The sequence below is a fragment of the Harpegnathos saltator genome, unplaced genomic scaffold (assembly GCF_003227715.2).
Source record: "Harpegnathos saltator strain DR-91 unplaced genomic scaffold, Hsal_v8.6 scaffold539, whole genome shotgun sequence".
Classification (NCBI taxonomy): Eukaryota; Metazoa; Arthropoda; class Insecta; order Hymenoptera; family Formicidae; genus Harpegnathos; species Harpegnathos saltator.
The window spans coordinates 670,001-687,557 of NW_020230359.1; the positions used below are offsets into that span (position 1 = coordinate 670,001).

Sequence of the window (17,557 nt, forward strand, 5' to 3'; positions counted from 1 at the left end):
TTAATAACAATGACCACACGCCAATTTTTCCTCCTTGGTCAATAATTTTCTTAATTCTTTTATACACACGTGACAGTCCATCGAGATCGAAATCATTACGAGATAACACAAGCTTTTTCTTTTTCTTTTTTAATACACAGCTTCACGGTGTAAGGATAGGAGATATATTGGTGGCGATATGATACAACGCAATGAAATAAATTCTACGAATTTTATTAGCTTAGTTGGCCATTTCTGGCAGCAAGATAAAACGTTGCATTACATGGCTGGTTTTTCTAAGTTTCATTAAGCATGGAATTTCGCTTTAACGATAATAAGATACACCGGATGTTGTCCATATGTTGGATCTGCTCGATCGCATTGCGGGCCTATTATCAACGTTGGTATAGATTAAAGGATGCTTTCGTCATGGTTACTAATTAACAGGTGCAAGGCTTGCACGAGCACTGTCCGCCCGTCTTGCAGCCGCATTTATCTGTAAAAAAAGGAGAAAAGAAGAATTTATTTTAAAAAGACAATTTATTTATTTTTTCACGTTAAATTTTCTAAAGTTTCTATCCATTCGCGCTTGTCATGTGAGAAAACGACACGGATAGGGGAATTTAATTAGTGCACGTGAATTTCAAAATATCCGAAATATGTTCGCTGGGAGACCAAGAACGGCGAGGTTGAGCGGAGAAAAAACGAAAGAGGAGAATGTGTTCCGGGAAATGGTCGTTCGTTTCATTATGACCAATACCAATCGAAACGACCGTCGAAGCTCCGAGAAATGCGTTATGCGCAATTGCACCACGCAGCAAGCGGAACACACCGCGGAATTGCGACGCGAACGGTGCTAAACGACACGACGAATAGGCGTCGGCCGGGGCTGTCATTAGTCGGTCGTTGTACTGCGCAAAACAAAAGTGCTCTCCAAGCGCATTCTTGATAGTCGATACGTTCCACTTTGTGGAGAGGGAGGGACACGGGGGCAAAGAGGGAGAGAGAGCCTAGTAACTGGTCGCAGTTAAAAATAACGGATCGTTAGCAGTGTTAATGACAAAATAAAGAATGAACCGCGACGAAACGAGGAATAAATCGACGCGATCGCCGCGAGAACGCCCGCGATACGCGCTGTTAATTTCTCTAACGTTAATACAAACATGCTTACCTTTGCATCCGGAATCGCAGCACGAGCAGCTGTCACCGCACTTGCAGTCCTTGCACTTGTCTGCGAGCAATAAAAAGAGTTGTACAACATGCACATTACGTTGGATGGAAATATATAGCAGAAAGGAGTTGTTTAAAAATTTCGATATTCGCGAACCATTCCGAGAATCATAACTGACGAAACGTGCGCCGCGGTTCCGCGTAGCGCAGATTTATTCTCTATTCCACCGCATACTCATTAAGAGTAGCGCTCTGAATCATCAGTAAAAATCGAGGAGTCCTTCCCATTGTCGCGTTATTTAAACGATTTACCAAGAAGCTAACAAGCCGGTCGCGCTTATACTTTTGTGAGTGCACTCACCTTTGCACTTGTCGCATCCTGGTCCCGGCATCTTGGCTGGTCGCTTCGGCTGGCTTCGACTGTCAGATATAACGACGGAATGCTTACTTGCCGGTACCACGTCGCGGCTTCGAATTTATCGATCGTGCCCCACTGCGACCAAGCTTTGGTTCCGAGCGGCTTGGCGAGCGTGTGCAACCGGCAAATGCGTGCCATGCGCAACCGTTCAGGGCCGTGTCAATTCTGCCGGCACGGCCTTTTCCAACAGGTTGCCGGAAATCCTGGAAACGGGGTCGAATTAGAGGAAAAAAGCTGTTGGAATCAATGTCTATAGAGTTTTCGCGTTTTTGAAATAAGAATTAAGTAGACTCGCGAGTGAAGCAATAGAGAGTTTAAAGAGAGAGAGAGAGAGAGAGAGAACATTCAATTTCGTCGACTCTTCATTTGTTTACGTTGAATTTTTGCTAAAAAGATGCAACGTGCAGTGGAAATTCAATGTAATTTCCCATTACAAGATATGTACGTTCAAGTTTAAACTGTTTGACTTCTACAAGTTACATGAACAATAGCTTATTATATAGAAGTGATTGTAAAAGTTATATATTCGCGTGAGAAATAATTTCCGTGTTATTAGCGACAACTTGATAATCAAAAAAGGCCAGTTTCACGGACGTGTTCGTACACATTTATACATGGTAGTCGAAGCGTGCCTATTGTATGAGGAAGCGTATAACGGTATGTAAGATCAAAAAAGTGATCTCGATCAAGTGCGGCGTGTCAAGGACGCACAAATTCCGCGAAGTAACACACGTCCTCTGAGCACAAGAGCGGTTCTCTGCTTCCTGATCGCATGATGAAAAATTTTCGCCAGAAGTTCGCCCGCGTCATTGGTGCGGATCACGAGGATGTTATTGAGCCGCGATCGACGGCCCTGTTCGTCTACATAAACGACACGAGACCAATAGTGAGAATAACGCACTTGTCACGCCCGTTACGCCACGTTACGTATCGATAACGCGCGCGCGCGCGCGCGTATAAGACTCAAAACATTCGAGATTCAGAAAACTACGTGGCATGCGATAATCGCCGCGTACTGACTCACTTTGTGAGACAACTCCTTCGTCTCGCTTTTTGCCTATGCTATTTAGCGTCGTTCTTCCACGGTAGACTTTACGATGTTCCTCGTAAACCGCTCTCTTCTCAAGATTCGAAGAACGTTGAAAAGCACCTTTTCTCCTTGCTCCTATTTCGTAGTTTCTTTCTTTTCTTTTAATCACTCTGTTATCTAATGATACGCACGACAATATCTCGAATACTATTTGTTTTACATCCTCCGGCAAACTAGCTTTGTTTGAAGAACATAACACTTATATCCGGTGATATCGCGGAAGAAGGAAATCGAATTGTCCGTTACGATTACGACTAGATTCTCTAGAGAGAGGCTGTTCAATTCTGTGAAACAGAATAGCACGTGATAAAATACGGTGCGCGACTTTACGATATAAAAGCATGAAATAATCGGTGACTTGAGAGTAATTATAAAATTGCACATTTAATAAAACAACAATCTTACATATAGAAAAAAATGTGATTCAGCTCTGATAAAAAAAAAAACATAGATTAACGTGCATTAGAGAAATTAAGTTTTCTTTTATAATACATCAGTGACGTTCAACAAATATTTCGGTATCATTTAATAACCCTTTTGTACTCGAGAAAAGTGCGTTTTACGGGCTGTCTGCTCGATATGGACGGATTCTTCCGCGGAGTCGTAGTGAATCTCAGGTTGCTCCGTGCAGTCCGTTTGAACCGTTTTCGTTCGACCTGAAATAAGATGACGCAAAAATTAATCCCTCGTGTATCTATCACAAATATATTTTCCGAAATAATTGATTTACAATTGCAATTGCAGAAGCGTTACCTTCGTGTCGAATCACAACCTTATCTTGAGTGGAGCGCAATAATTCGTTTATGCGATTACCCACTTTTCGATTTTCCGTTTCCTTTATCTATAGAAAATTCTCTTATTAGTAACTTATTATGTGTGAATCTTTGCAAATTAAAATTCTCCGGCGTACACATACCGTGCGTATATGTGATGGCAGTTTATAATGCACTTTCGGATGTAGAAAATTATCGGGAATATTTTCATCTCCAACTGCTGTGCTAATGAGCTGTGTCTGAAATAATCAAAAATGCATCGTAAGGAATCTTATAAATTACACTTGTACATTTATCAACATCGCATGAATTAAAATAGTTTACTTTTTTGGACTTGTTCGGTGATAGTCGAAACTTCATTTTTGGCTTTGTGTTAGCGGACGGCATAGGTTGCTTTTTCGTTGGTGTCAACAACATCTCGTCCGTCTTAGGGCGTAAATTTTTTATCAGATGAGGATTCGTGCCTTTGATGTACATACCAACCGGCGATATCACGCTGTCGTAATTTAGTCCCATTTTGCGACAAATACTTTGCGTACATGGACTGATGTTAGATTCCTTGTTTGAGCTCTTCTTCAGTTTCTCTTTCTTATTCGAATTAACTCCCAGGTTGTGGAAATACGTGCGCTTCTCCTTGCACGCAGTCTTATTGACGGGAGTTTTCCCGGGAGTTTTCCCGGGAGTTATGAATAGCCTTGGCTTCGGAACGCCGACTGTTTTAGGCGAAGGACTTCTGCTCTTTCTTCCTTTCTTAGTCATCGGGGTTTTCGGCACCGCCAATCTCGCAACGTTGACTCTGTCAGCTTTCTTTGTGTGGACATTTGTTTTCTGTTGCGCAAGACGAGACTTGTACAATTCTGATCGTTGCAGCAAATTGAGCAAAGGTTTGTGCTCCTTCAGATACTCTTGGTATTTCTTACAGGACATCAGCGTCTCCATCAATTTGGCATCTTTGTCCGTCGATAGCCTCGTCTCATTGACGCTGCTAACTCGGCATGTTCCTTGCGCTCCCAACACTTCCGAATTCCCATCGATCTCCATTATTACTTTTGCCGTGTCGAGGCACCTCTGTCTCTTTTTCGCTATTTCATATATGAGCGTTTTCTCCAGATCGTCCGGATCGATTTTCTCGCAATAGGTACTGCGGCCTATACGCAGCTTGGGTAACATGTCTTTTGACAGACTTTTCTCACGTTTATCGGGCGTAAGAATCATGAGCTCGTGTTCTTCTGTATCAGGTACCATGTTGTTGTGTTGACTCGCTGTATCAGCAGCAATGGATGTTGCGACGTTCTGAACTAGCTCGCGATTGGTGCACGAATCTTCCAGAGATTTCATCTGAACGTCGCACGCGTGTAAGATACTGCTCATGTTCTGCAGGGGTGACTGTAAACAATTCTTCTGCAACGGTGATGGCCTGCACTCGTTCGAAAACCATTTCTTACAATAGGCTTCCAAACATTCAAATGTGCTCGTGCTATTGTGCGCGTCTGTACTCTCATACATTGGGCTCTGTGTATTGTCTAGCGCGGCAGAGATGGTCTTTGGAATACGTCGGAAAATCTTCTTGGGACTTCTACTATATCGGCTGGTGGTGGAAACGATGGGTGTAGTATACAGGCCTTTGCTAGGACTCGAAAAAGTACCCAATGATCTCCGCGAAGAGTCAGGTTTCGGTTGTACATCTCCTCCCAGACAAATCGATGTCGACATGCCTGGCGAAGCGGGCCATTCAGGCACAGTTTCGTTATCTATGAATTTGCACATTTTTCGAAGCTCTGCGGTTAAGCGACACAGACTAACATCTGGAAATTCTCGCATGTCGGAATCGTTAGTTACGACCGATTCTTCAATTATTGTCAATAATCTCTCAGTGAAGTCATTCGGCGAAACATAAAACATTGTGGACAGACGTCTTATCGTATGCTCTGGGATAGGCACCTCTTTCGATGGTTTTTGTTGATTCTGTAGTGAGTGTAGAAGTGTTTTCAATTCACAAACATCGACGTCGTCTATTGTACTGCTACCACTTGTTGAATCGTACTTCTGACTTTCCTCCTTAGATTGTGGACCATCCTTTTTGCTCGATGAGACAAAAGATTCCGATGATGATAATACATTGACTAATGGACTCGTTTCAACCTTCTCATGGCTAGTAGTTTTAGCTGTAGTCTCTGTGGATGCTAAACAGAACTGATTAACTTTAATATTGTGATTTGTGTCTCTCTTTGAATTACTACAGAGCATGGTGCAGCTCTTGGATCTTCTAATATTTTCTTTTGGTACTGCCGTGTCTTTTAATGAATTTGACAACGTAGTTAGTGAGTGTATATCATTTAAATAATATTGTATCTCCCAGGTCTTACCTGCACTTGAATGACAAGCGCCAACTTCTTTGGCTTTTGTCTCAGATGAAGCAGTTGTAGAAATATTTGAATATTCCTCAGAAGTCTCGTGTCCCTTTTTCAGATGTTCGTTATGAAATAAATTTATGCACTTATTTAAGTCAAGTTTAATTGACATGTAAGATGTTTCATCTGGTACATTAAACTGCATATCGCTGTGTGCAGTATCACGACTCTCTTCAGCAGTGTGATATGTACTAGGGATCAAAACATCTTGCTCATTGGTTAAATTACTTGCTAGAATAATTGAACCATCGTGACATTCAGTGCCATTGTTTGGGCAACTGTGTTCATCATCATTTTCATATTGTCTGTTCCTTACAGAATCAGTATCTAAACTATCTTCTGAGTATATTTGAGGTCCTGTCTGACTGTGTAGCTCGTTGATCGTTTCACCTATAAATAAATATATTCATCCAATAATAAATTTCATTTAGGTTTTTGTAAAAATGGCATTGTTAAACATTAGTAGATGAGACGTTGTTGTACTTACGATAACTGCGAAGGGAGTCCGTGAAATCATCGGCATGTCTTCGTCGATTACTCATACTAAATTATTTCGGAAGGACCAGGTCGTATGTTACAATTCTGATTGCAAAGAAAAATAACTTATATCAGACCTTTCAACAACACCACAAAAATACGACACGACTCGTAACGGATTAAGCTGAATTACACCATACCTGTTTCGAATTATCAGGTGCACCAACCTAGCTAGAATAGCTACATTCAGAACAAAGCTCCTACGAATAGGGATTTTATATATACTATTTTGACATCTATTATTTTTATTTTACAAAATCGATTATCTTATGATATTTTTCTCGATATGATATATTTATTTACAATACAAAAGACACAGCTGTGATATTTTAGTTTTATATACAAATTGGTTAAAAGAAGTTTACCATTAGTAGATAAAGTTCGCAAAACAATTTAAATTGATTGTCGATAATTTTTAAATTTTATCGATTATAAAAGTTAATATATTTTTTACTCGATTTTTTGGATCTTTTAGAACTATTTTCTTTAATATTGTCCAATCCTACTTCTTAGATACTTGAGGAAGAAACATGTGAAAAGAGAAGAAAATTATGAAAGAATTACATATTACGTATGTGACACCAAAGAGAAGCCTAAGAGCGATCATACCGGCGTTTTGGCCGACATTGATTTTCAGCACTGTTTGATATGCCATGTATGGGCATGAACCGTCAAAAAATGAGCGTAACGCAGCATGCATTAACCAGAGATTTTACCGACTACACTTGAAAATGGATGTAGTGAACGTTGTTCCAGCTCAAAACTGGGTGCAGTGATGCGATTCTGTAACTCGTTATTGGAGCTAACGACACTTTCGTTAACTCCAATAACGAATTAAAGAATCGCACCACAGGTGGCGTATCAAATAATGCTGAAAATCAAATAATGCTCTCAAGCTCTCCTCTCATGAAATTATTCTCTAAAGGCTCTAAGTAGTGACATCTCTGTCTCTAGGAAGCAAATATTTCCAAGATTCAGCGTATTTTTCGTAAGACTGACACTACTGAATAGTACCATTATTTTATAGCAAACTCTGAAAACAACCGTCACGTTTAAAGATCCTAACTTATTTTCAAATCTGTTAAAACTGTTCGTTCCACTTGGTGTTCGATGAATGAAACACTATGTGATGAAAAGAACGCTTTTATTCAGAGGACATTGAGGATTTAAGTATAGATTTATAACTGTTATACGTTTCGATGAGTTTGGATCAACAAGTAGCAAACGTCATTTCATCTACTGTATACGATGAAAAGTATACAAATTTCGTGGATAAGTTTTTGAAAGAATCGGCTGACGACTTTGAGAGAGAAAAAAAATGTACGTATTTTGTCATGTACCAATCATTGCTCAATCTCTTGGAGACTAAATCTTTTTGGTATGACTTTACATTAGAGAAAAAGCATACTAAGTCATCCCATGAATAGTACGAGCTTGTTTGTTGTAAATTTAAGTGTAGAAAACAATTTTTGCAAAGATTAATCAATTTAATCAGTCATATATTTTCCTTCATTTCCCCGTATTTTTCCATTTTAATCTTAAAAACTTTCATATCTGTGAAAATGTGAATGATAATTATTAACTTCTGAAAAATCTGTATTATTTTTATGGGATGGCAATAAAATTTTTAGTTTCAGACTCAAATCTACTGAAACTATACAAGCTATTTGATGGAGCTTTCGAGAGAGGCTTAGATTTATATGAAAAGCGACGAGTAACACAAATCTCCACATCTAAAACAATTATAACAGAGCCATGCAAGAGTACAGATGAAGCCAGTTGGTTGATACAGGTTAAAGGACATTCTGGAGCATTCTACACTCTTTTTCCTGAAATAAATTATTGTACTTGTGATTCCTTCAGGTGCATACATATGTATAAACTTTTTACCTTGGAAATAACATGTTTACAAAATTTTATTTATCAAAGTAAATGTTTATACATTCTTCATAGAACATTCTTGTGTGGTTCTTGTAACATTATAGGTATCAAGTACTGAAAGATCGATCTGCTTTTACTTGTAAACATGTGTTGGCAGCTTGGCTAGCCAGCATTGATAATGAGAAACTGGCACACCAGCAACTAACGCAAAAACAATTTGACAGTTTATTGTTATACCAGGTTTCATGCAAACATGATGCAGTCTAATATCGAAGACTACATGCTAGTCGCGAAAATGGGATTGACAAATTTAAAGACTGTAATACAGTTATTAAGAGCTATCACTTTTAAAGAGGTATTTGAAATACATTTCCAGTCGTATTGTTTTTCTTCCTTTTTTTTTTATTAATTTAATATGGGAGAAATATTTATTATGCAGACAGCTACTTGCCTCGGTAGTGAAAATGGATTGAAGATTACAGTCGAAGATGCAAAATGTATGCAGGCTAGCGCGTATATCCCGTCCATAATTTTTCACGAATTTAATTTAAAGAACGATGTTACGTTTGCGATAAGTTTAAACATATTGGTAGAATGCCTTTGTATGTTCTGGCCCAGTTCACAAGAGGATTCGGTCACTGTGCAGATATTTTACAAAGTAAATCGCGTGCATCTCTTTAAATATTGAAACGAGTAATCTGAAAGGTAGAAGAATAAATATTGTCGCAATTCATTTATAGGGCACAGGCTATCCTCTAAGCGTTATTATTGAAGAAGACGGTGTCATAACAGACTGCTCTTTAAAGACTCTGGAAGTAGACGCATTGTTAGACTTTCATCTCGAGGCAAAAAATGTAGTGAACAAAGTAGTGTTGCAAACGGAATTGCTGAAGGATATAATAGCAGAGTTAGACCCAACTAGTGATTTAGTCGAGGTATAAATGTGATTTACAGGCAATAGTAGATTGTATCGTTAGTCGATATTTCGAGAGAAAGAGGCGGAATTTGCTGCGCGGATTCCCGTTGTAATTCTCCGAAGATCTATATCACTGATCGGCGTTATCGAACCTTGAAAAATACATCGTTTGCGTTTTAGTTGTGCTTATCGCCGGAGAAACCGTATTTTCGTATCAGCACGGACGGTCTAGGCGGCATTTGCCACATTGACTTGCCGCACGATAGCGATCTAGTGGACACTTTTCAGTGTACGTCGACGACGACGTCCAGTTTCAAATTAACGCATATCAAGCCGGCAATGCGTGCGTTGTCGTGCGCCAACAAAGTTTCTTTGAGAACCGACACCACCGGGATATTGTGCTTCCAATACATGATCAAAACCGAAGACGGGCACACCTGTTACATCGAATATTACGTAAGGCTTTGCATAACAAAGTGTACGAGTGGTCCGATAACAAATTCCGTGTCGCATCAACGTCGTAACACACTGATATCCATATACGGAGAGGATGTTAATCGTTATAACATTGATCGCGTTATAGCATTGTTTCGCCGTCGTATCTGGCACGCGCGTTGCCTAAAAAGTTTAAATTTTATTTACAGATATCTTCGCTAATAGGTATAGACGATTAAGTGGCAGAGAAGTGGCGTGTTGATGCCAATGATAAAGCCACACATCTCCTTGAACGTTCGAGCTTATTTAAGCGTTTACTTACAATGCAAAGTTGTATAAATGAAAACAAACAGTAAAATATATCTTGTACGTTTCTCACGCGTACGTTTTCTCTATTCTTTTTTCTTTCTCTTCGATCCTCCAGACATTTCGGTTCACTTCCCGAAAGAGAGGCAAGAGATGAACGAATCAAAAGATGTGATGAAAATGTTGTGTATATTTCTGCAATCTTTATTCGTAAAAATAACTCATATGACAAATATTAATCGTACAATTAATGGGGTAACACAGTTACCGCTACGGATGAAACAGAACTCACCGATCGACGATATTATATATTTTTACTATATAACGCGCAATACGAAAACTCGTCGGAAAAGAAAAGAATGTGCATGACTCTCGAGCGACTGATCTGTTCATACGATGACTCATTCATCGTGGTTCGCGACCTCCCCTTTACAAGAAAAGCGTACATATCGAAAAACGTAGAACTTTCAACTTTACAGAAAAACGTGCAACGTTCGCAATTTGTTTCGTGTAATTTGTGATTGATCACATCCTCACGACCACGTATGTGTCTGTGAGTAATTAATCCGACACGCAGGTGGTCCGGCGCTGACAAACATCGTTTGACATTCCCCGTCCTCCTGGCGTTCGCGTGCTCGCGAGAGACAAGATTTTAAACATCGATTGACACGTTCTTTCGTAGAGCGCTCTTAAAAAGCACGTACGCGGTTGTGCGCGTCTTCGGCCATCAGTCACAGAGACACCTCTTTATTCCTGAACCTTGTATACCCTCGTGCAGACTATGTCGTCAACCTTCATGATCTGTAACACAAATAAACGCGCGACGGTCAATAGTCTCACAGTCGCCGTGGCGGTCGCGTTGTCGCAGTTTCGCGCAATGACGGTAATTTCTGGACGCGCAAGTGCGAGAATTATTCGTGCGCCGCTGTCTCACGGCATTAACACCCGGCCGGCGTGTTAACCGCCGTGCACCGCCAGACGGATCAATAGATCTTCATTGGCACCGTTTTGGACCCGTGGAATTGTACGTGTCACGAACAGGAGAGGAACGCACGCGATAATTGGCCGGACATTTGACGAATCATTATGACATTAGCCGGGCTCGTGCAACGATCTATCTCTCTCGTCGCGGCGTAACGTTCCTGCACGTAGCACTTTTGTGCTTTAATCGGTAATTCCCGCGCGAGCGCGAGCGCGATATGACTCGACTCGAGATATTCCGAGTGCACGCTGAGATAAAAAGAAAGGAAGGAAGAAAGACGCCTAAAGTGCGCCGGACGATAAGTGTATTTTCTTCAGCGCGACCGACCCACGTCATCGCGTCGATTAACGAAATGCTTCGAATCTCACATGTATCTCACATAACGAGCCTTCGTTTTTTATGTTACTCGTGTTACTCTCGTTACGGGTTGAGACATTTTATACAGGAAGAAGCCGGGCAGGCAAGTTACGCCGAGTAAAATGTAAAATGATGTGACAATTACTGCACCGCACCGTTGTACGCTTTTCGACGGAAGCGACCGAAGCAGTTCACAATCGAAGTCGCGAACTTTAGACTTTAGCAGGAGAGAAGTGGGAACTTGCGAAATAGATATTTCATACATATTAACTCACCGGCCAAAGTTCAGCGTTGCCTCTGCTATCTTGATGGAACAAGAAGCGAGAGAGCGTGCAATATCTGCGATTTATAATTGGTATAACGCGGAATAGAGTGACTAATAAAAGTCCTCGCGCGGCTGTGCAGTTCTCAATCGATGAGCTCTCTCGCACTGATTCGCCAATAAGAATACCGGACATATCACTGACTCGGTAATTTTGAATTTTGATTCTCTCGCAACTAGCGTGACTTGCCGTCATGTCGCTATACTTAACCGGGATTAATTGAGGCTCGATGCCATTTTCAGCGTGACGCGCTCTCAACACTCAGCCGCACGAATTTTGTCCGGGGGGGGGGGGATGTATGCCTACCGCTTTTATCTCCGTGGGCGTGAATTCCCTCTCGATCGTGGTATCCTTGTCACCCTTCTGCACCTGTATAAGTTTGTTATTCTCCAGGGTGCACACGCTCTTCACTTTCCTGCCGTCCGCGGTCTCCTCGTCGAACTCCTCGCCGAGCTTGAACTTGATCTCGGTGCTTTTGAAGGGACTGGTCGTCTTCAGGGTGTACGTCCCGTCTTTCTCCGTCATCTCGATCACGGGGCTGACACTGCTGCCCATTTTACGCGTCATCAGACCCACTCCTGAAAAAGTCGGTAGAAATCGCTGTAAAGTCCTGCACGATTCCAACGGCATCCTCCTCCTCCTCATCAACACCCCAATTATGCGCGATCGAGATACTTTGCTATTACTACAAAATTGCACTCGTAGAATTCTCGATTTCAGGGTCGCCTTCCACGCGTGTCACGTGGAAAGGCTCGCTAGATAAGTAATACCTCGTACTCGCAGCAACACCGCGGTTCTCACCTAGACTTTTCATGTACTCGTCGAACTTATCGCTCGAATGGAGCTTGTAACGTTTGCCCAAGATACCGGTCAGCATTTCTGACGACATTCCGAACGTTCGATTCGATGTATCGCTGGCGCCTGCGAGGACAAGACTGGCCAACGGCGCAGCCGGCGAGCGTGCTTTATGCGCGCTTCCATAATTGATTAGGCTCAACAACTTGAGGTAGCTCGGTTATCGCATAAGCGGAGGACTCGTATCGCATCGGTGTCGTTAAAATTCGAGGCGAAACATAAACTTGAAAGTTTGACTTACAGAACGCGCATTACAGAACGCACCGCGCGTATTTATAGATGCATACGAATGTGTGTCCCTCTTGGTTTATCGCTCAAAATGGCATCATCTCGCATCATATGAGTATATATCGCGATTTTGTCACGTATGAGCCTGCCTGCGTGCTTGGCACGGATCTCCGGATTGAAGCGTACGCGGCAATTTATAGCGACGAATATTTTCTCGAAATCATGTCGCGATCGGTCTCCTCTTATCTCGCGCCTCTGCATATATGAGAGACGCTTCCCCTTCACACGCAGCTAGCGTGTTTTGTCTCTCACGGTTGCTTATCGTAAAACCAACAAAGACGACTTACACGCGCTACTTTTTGTCGTCTGCTGCAGCGAGTTGTTGAATATTTCACGGTCTCGAAGTATGGTGGAACATGACTGCGGCAACATTACATTATTGGTCTTAACTCGTTTTCGTTATGTAACGATCTTCGATCGTGGAAGGTTTATCTCGACGCCGGCTGAAATATCATCGGGACTCGATTTTTATCGTCGCTTTTATCAGCCGACTCTGAGCTCTGAGAAAAAGGCGGTACGTCAATTTCCGCGATATTTTATGACATCACGCACACAGCGACGCTATTATATGTATGTATTATCGGAGACGGTGCGTCTAGACATATTATATGCTCTCGCTTATTCAATTTCCGGTGAACAACTCTCGAAGATTACCGTCGGCCGAGGATGTGGGAATGTTCATAGTTATTGAACAACAGTTCCGTAAAGAACATTTCGTGCACTCGCGAATCGCCCGACGCACAAAAAATCGACGCACCTCTCTCTCTCTCTCTCGAGAAGCAGACACTATCGACGAAACGAATATCTTCGCTCGATGGAAAAACAAAAAAAAAAACATAAAGAAGGGAGAAGGAAAGAAATGCATATAAGTCGGCCGCGCGTTTGCGTGATTCGACTGACAATTGCGATTTATTAATCTCGTTGATGAATTAATTCAAGTGTTAAATTGGACCACAATCAGACTGTCTGCGGCACACGGTTGGAATTAAGATCGAGGTCAGGTCGTTGCACGAAGATGAGGGCGTAATTCAACGTATTAAAATTGATTACCTTCCCCGTCTTTATTGATATCTTGCTAATGCGGGCGAATTTAGCGGCTAATTAAATGATTAAGCTTATGATAAGCGCCGTAAAGACGGAAGTTGCGAGTTCGATTGCGTTAATCAACATTTGTATACTTTCGGTAAATAGACTGTCGAGAGTTAAAATAGCAATATTCCAGATTACATGTTGCAACTTTCTCTCTCTCTCTCTCAAAAGATTTGAGAGAGAACTCTACCGCGTAGATTAATCTTATAATTTACCACAGAATTGGAGATTTAAATTTTCTTCACAACTCTAGTCCTCTTTTATCTTACAAATAGAGTTTCGTCATAAATCGTGACTTGTCTAAAGCGAGCCTTAATTAGAATTCATGCTCGTGGCCTCTCGGTGAATTCTGTGTATATAGGCAAGGTGTTATTTACAAATGTCTTTCTCGTCAGAGGTCCTTTGATGTTTGATATTTGTCTCGCAACTTTCACATCTTCACAATATCTTACACGTGATATGTGTGTCGCAAAACCGTGATGTGTCTATTTGTGCGAGCGTATATAGCGTATGTTAATGTCGGATCTTATTACGGTAATAGTATAGCTTATCTCTCTCTTTCTCTCTCTCTCTCTCTCTCTCTCTCTCTCTCTCTCTCTCTCTCTCTCTCTCTCTCTCTCTCTCGTAACGCGCATACACACTTGTCCGGTATTTTTACAAACACCGTAAAAGTTCAGCGATAACTGATGAATCATCTACAAAAATAACTTTTTCTTCTGTATTTACGGATTGAGTTATCACTCGCTGTATCAGTCTAAGGTTTTCCATGACTCTTTGGTTATCTTCTCCTTATCCGACGTAATAAACGCATTTATCTACATAGCTCACGATATCCAAGGCGTATATTGTTTGTACACACACACACACACACACACACACACACATATACACACACACACACACACACACACACTGTGCACACAGGACTGTTTAGGTACACTCGATTTCCGCCTATCACGCTCGGTACGAAGAAGAATCAGCTTTTCAGAATCGCCTTTTATCGCTATTCTTCGAATCGCCGCGATAAGAGAGACGAAGGAAAAATACGTTACTTCCCGCCCTTCCTCATTCCGTTTTTCGCATCAGAGTCGTGTCGACGTGGACACACGTTACGCAGCTGCACTTTGCAGCTTCGACGGTCGAAACGATGCCAAAGGCCGCGTGCGTTCGATTATGCGCATACTTACCGAGCGCTTTCATGAAGTCATCGAAGTTCTCGCTGCTGAAGAGCTTGTAGCGCTTGCCAAGGAACTCTGCACCGGACATGATGATCGGCCGAAGTAGAAAGAGAGACAGAGAGAGAGAGAGAGAGAGCTGGAGAATTATTTGGTAACACACGTGCAGAACGAGACAAGTGTAGCCGGCGAATTAATCGATACAGCCGGGACGGGACTAGGTACCAACTCCTGGTCGATCGGCGCGGAACTGAGCAGGCAGGACTAGACCAGTCCAGGATGAGGAACGTCGGTGGCACGAAAACTTTATCTCTCACTCAACTCAACACACAGCTCTCTCTCTCTCTCTCTCTCTCTCTCTCTTTCTTTCTCTCCCTCTCTCCTCTCTCACTCCATCTATCCTTCTCTCCTCGTCCCTCCCACACACTCGTCACTCGCTTGTTCCGCCTTCGGTGCCGGGGTCGTGCTCCCTCTCTTTCCTCCTTGCCCCCTCTCGTCCCTGCCAAAGCCTCCCTATTTCGAAGCGTCCGTTGCGAACCCACTCCGTCTCCGTCGGTTCTTCGATTCCGGTTCTCCTTCTCTCTTCCTCTTCGCTCGCTCGCTCGCTCGCTCGCTCGTTCCCTTTTCGACCCTTCCGCCCTTCTACCAGCCTTCGAAATTTCCCTACCTCGCTACCCACCCGGATGCTTCGGGGGTTCCCCACCACCTCGAAGTCTATTCGCAGCTGCGAAGGCGCGACGCATCGGCGGTGTCTTATACATCGCTGCATCCTGCTCGCGCAATTAGCCTCTTTTTCTTCGCGCACTGCACAAATCATTTCTCATTCATTTCTTCTTGTGCGAGACGTGCATAAAAAAAAAAGAGAGTAAAAGGGCAAGAGAGAAACTTGTGGTTGAGACGGAGAACGAGTCGGCGGACGCGTCGACGAATACTCGTCGCTCGAGTCAGCCGGGCAAGTTGTGCAATTAACGCGACAGATCGGCCGTGACGAAGTGATCGTTATAAAGTATCGGTTGCATTAATCACTTGGCGAACTCGTATCCGTCGTGCGACTTTTTCCGCAACGCGACGGATACGAGATCCGTTCGCCTTACACGCCAAACAATCGCCAAAATCCTCCCGTGCAAACGCACCCGTCTCGCTTGAGCGCGCGAGCGGCGATATTTCCGACAGACAATAACATGTGCCAAAGCACGCAATAACACGCCACTCGAATCTGTTTTATTTTAGCCACCGAGATAATGTCGGGGCATGAATCAGCAATGTGCGGTCATTACGATTATCATCATTGTGTGATATAAGAAACGTATATACATCTGCGTTACGCAATAGCCAGCACCCAGCGCGAGCATTATGGATGCATAATTATAGCGATTTACATGTTCGAATATCAAGCCGCGAGGCGCAACGCTCCTCGCAACTTTGTCGTTGCCGATGCCGCCGCAACGTGGCCGACGACGAAGTTCAAGAACAGCGACGCGTTCGAACTGTAGACTTTCGAACCTGTCATGCGTGATGCGTGCTGCATATCGGACCATGTGAGTGCCGAGTCCTCATTGGTTGGTGGATCAGCGCGCGCGCGTACGACTCCGCGACGAATCGTTCCTACGTTCGAATAAATGGTTAATGGCACTTGGCAGAGAGAGAGAGAGAGAGAGAGAGAGAGAGAGAGAGACCCTTTTAAATCCCTTTGTAATTGCGTTCAGAGCCCCGCGACGCGGGTGTCACGCGCCGCCATTCAGATTTCGATTAGTTTGCACGAGTCTTCTTTGTCGCGACTTTCGCGTCTGGCGAGTCGATAGTCGATTAATTGGACTCTCCTGCGCCTCTTTGCGCGCGCTACTCACGCGCTGTTTACATATTTATGGATAAATTATTGCTCCCTTGTTTCACACGCGCACACACCTTGTCTCCCTCTCTGCCGCGCACGCTGCGCGCGTCAAAGCGTACGCTTCGCTTCGTTGTCTATCTAAAATATTCAGTTCGGCTGGATATAGGTGGAGGCTTTTTGAGAGTCAGGTAGCGAAGTGAACGCTAAAGTCTAAAGGTTAATCCTTGCGACACTTTTCGACACCGTCTCTCCCGGGCGTGCGTCAAGAGGGAATAATAACGTACGGTTAGCGCGCGACAATTCCACGTCTGATCCCGGTAGCGTCGATTTCGCCGCGATCCGCAACGCCTGCCACGGTCGATAACGGTGCGGTGGAAACGCGTCGACGTTGCCGTGCTCACGCACACACACCCATTGTGCACGTGACGATGTCGCGTAGCAACACGTGAATTCCGACACCCACGACGAAGGCTTGGCAACGTCGCGGCGGCGCGAATTCCGCACTCATCGGTGGAGGGTGTATCTCTCCTCCTGCGCGAAGAAACTGATGTATCGGCGACGTTATCTCCGAGATACGGATCGGGCAGCTTCCTGCCCGCTTTCTCGCGATAACAAGGAAAGAAGAAAAAAGAAAAAAACGACAGAATCGTCCGGCGCGAAGAATATCACGAAACTCGGTTAAGCGAAATACACATAGACACACGCACGTGCGCGCGTGTTTCGGTGATCGATGCTAATTCA

At 43.2% G+C, this 17,557-nt stretch overlaps 4 protein-coding genes across 6 annotated transcripts; 1 reads left to right on the forward strand and 3 right to left on the reverse strand.

Annotated features, from left to right (window-relative positions):
* Positions 1-197: 197 nt before the first annotated feature.
* Positions 198-1,721, reverse strand: LOC105183510 (uncharacterized). The gene is made up of 3 exons (XM_011141713.2): positions 1,511-1,721; positions 1,151-1,210; positions 198-475 (listed from the first exon to the last, which is right to left on the reverse strand). The coding sequence occupies exons 1-3, from the start codon at positions 1,703-1,705 to the stop codon at positions 416-418; spliced, it is 315 nt and encodes a 104-aa protein (XP_011140015.1). The 5' UTR covers positions 1,706-1,721; the 3' UTR covers positions 198-415.
* A 1,359-nt stretch (positions 1,722-3,080) lies between these two features.
* Positions 3,081-6,525, reverse strand: LOC105183509 (uncharacterized). 2 transcript variants are annotated; one of them, XM_011141712.2, is made up of 6 exons: positions 6,329-6,524; positions 5,797-6,231; positions 3,755-5,613; positions 3,574-3,669; positions 3,411-3,498; positions 3,081-3,313 (listed from the first exon to the last, which is right to left on the reverse strand). In XM_011141712.2, exons 1-6 carry the CDS (start codon positions 6,381-6,383, stop codon positions 3,183-3,185), a joined length of 2,664 nt encoding a protein of 887 aa, XP_011140014.1. In that variant the 5' UTR covers positions 6,384-6,524; the 3' UTR covers positions 3,081-3,182. The 2 variants fall into 2 exon arrangements, with proteins under 2 accessions (XP_011140014.1, XP_019697183.1); XM_019841624.2 differs by having other exon boundaries at positions 3,755-6,231; positions 6,329-6,525.
* Positions 6,526-8,394: 1,869 nt separating this feature from the next.
* On the forward strand, positions 8,395-10,005 carry LOC105183506 (Radiation insensitive 1). Its single transcript, XM_011141708.3, has 5 exons — positions 8,395-8,614; positions 8,699-8,917; positions 9,000-9,194; positions 9,356-9,631; positions 9,820-10,005. The coding sequence occupies exons 1-5, from the start codon at positions 8,513-8,515 to the stop codon at positions 9,847-9,849; spliced, it is 822 nt and encodes a 273-aa protein (XP_011140010.1). The 5' UTR covers positions 8,395-8,512; the 3' UTR covers positions 9,850-10,005.
* Positions 10,006-10,099: 94 nt separating this feature from the next.
* Positions 10,100-15,326, reverse strand: fabp (fatty acid binding protein). 2 transcript variants are annotated; one of them, XM_011141711.3, is made up of 3 exons: positions 14,998-15,326; positions 11,885-12,156; positions 10,100-10,717 (listed from the first exon to the last, which is right to left on the reverse strand). In XM_011141711.3, exons 1-3 carry the CDS (start codon positions 15,074-15,076, stop codon positions 10,664-10,666), a joined length of 405 nt encoding a protein of 134 aa, XP_011140013.1. In that variant the 5' UTR covers positions 15,077-15,326; the 3' UTR covers positions 10,100-10,663. The 2 variants fall into 2 exon arrangements, with proteins under 2 accessions (XP_011140013.1, XP_011140012.1); XM_011141710.3 differs by lacking the exon at positions 14,998-15,326 and adding an exon at positions 12,380-12,569.
* Between the last annotated feature and the right edge of the window lie 2,231 nt (positions 15,327-17,557).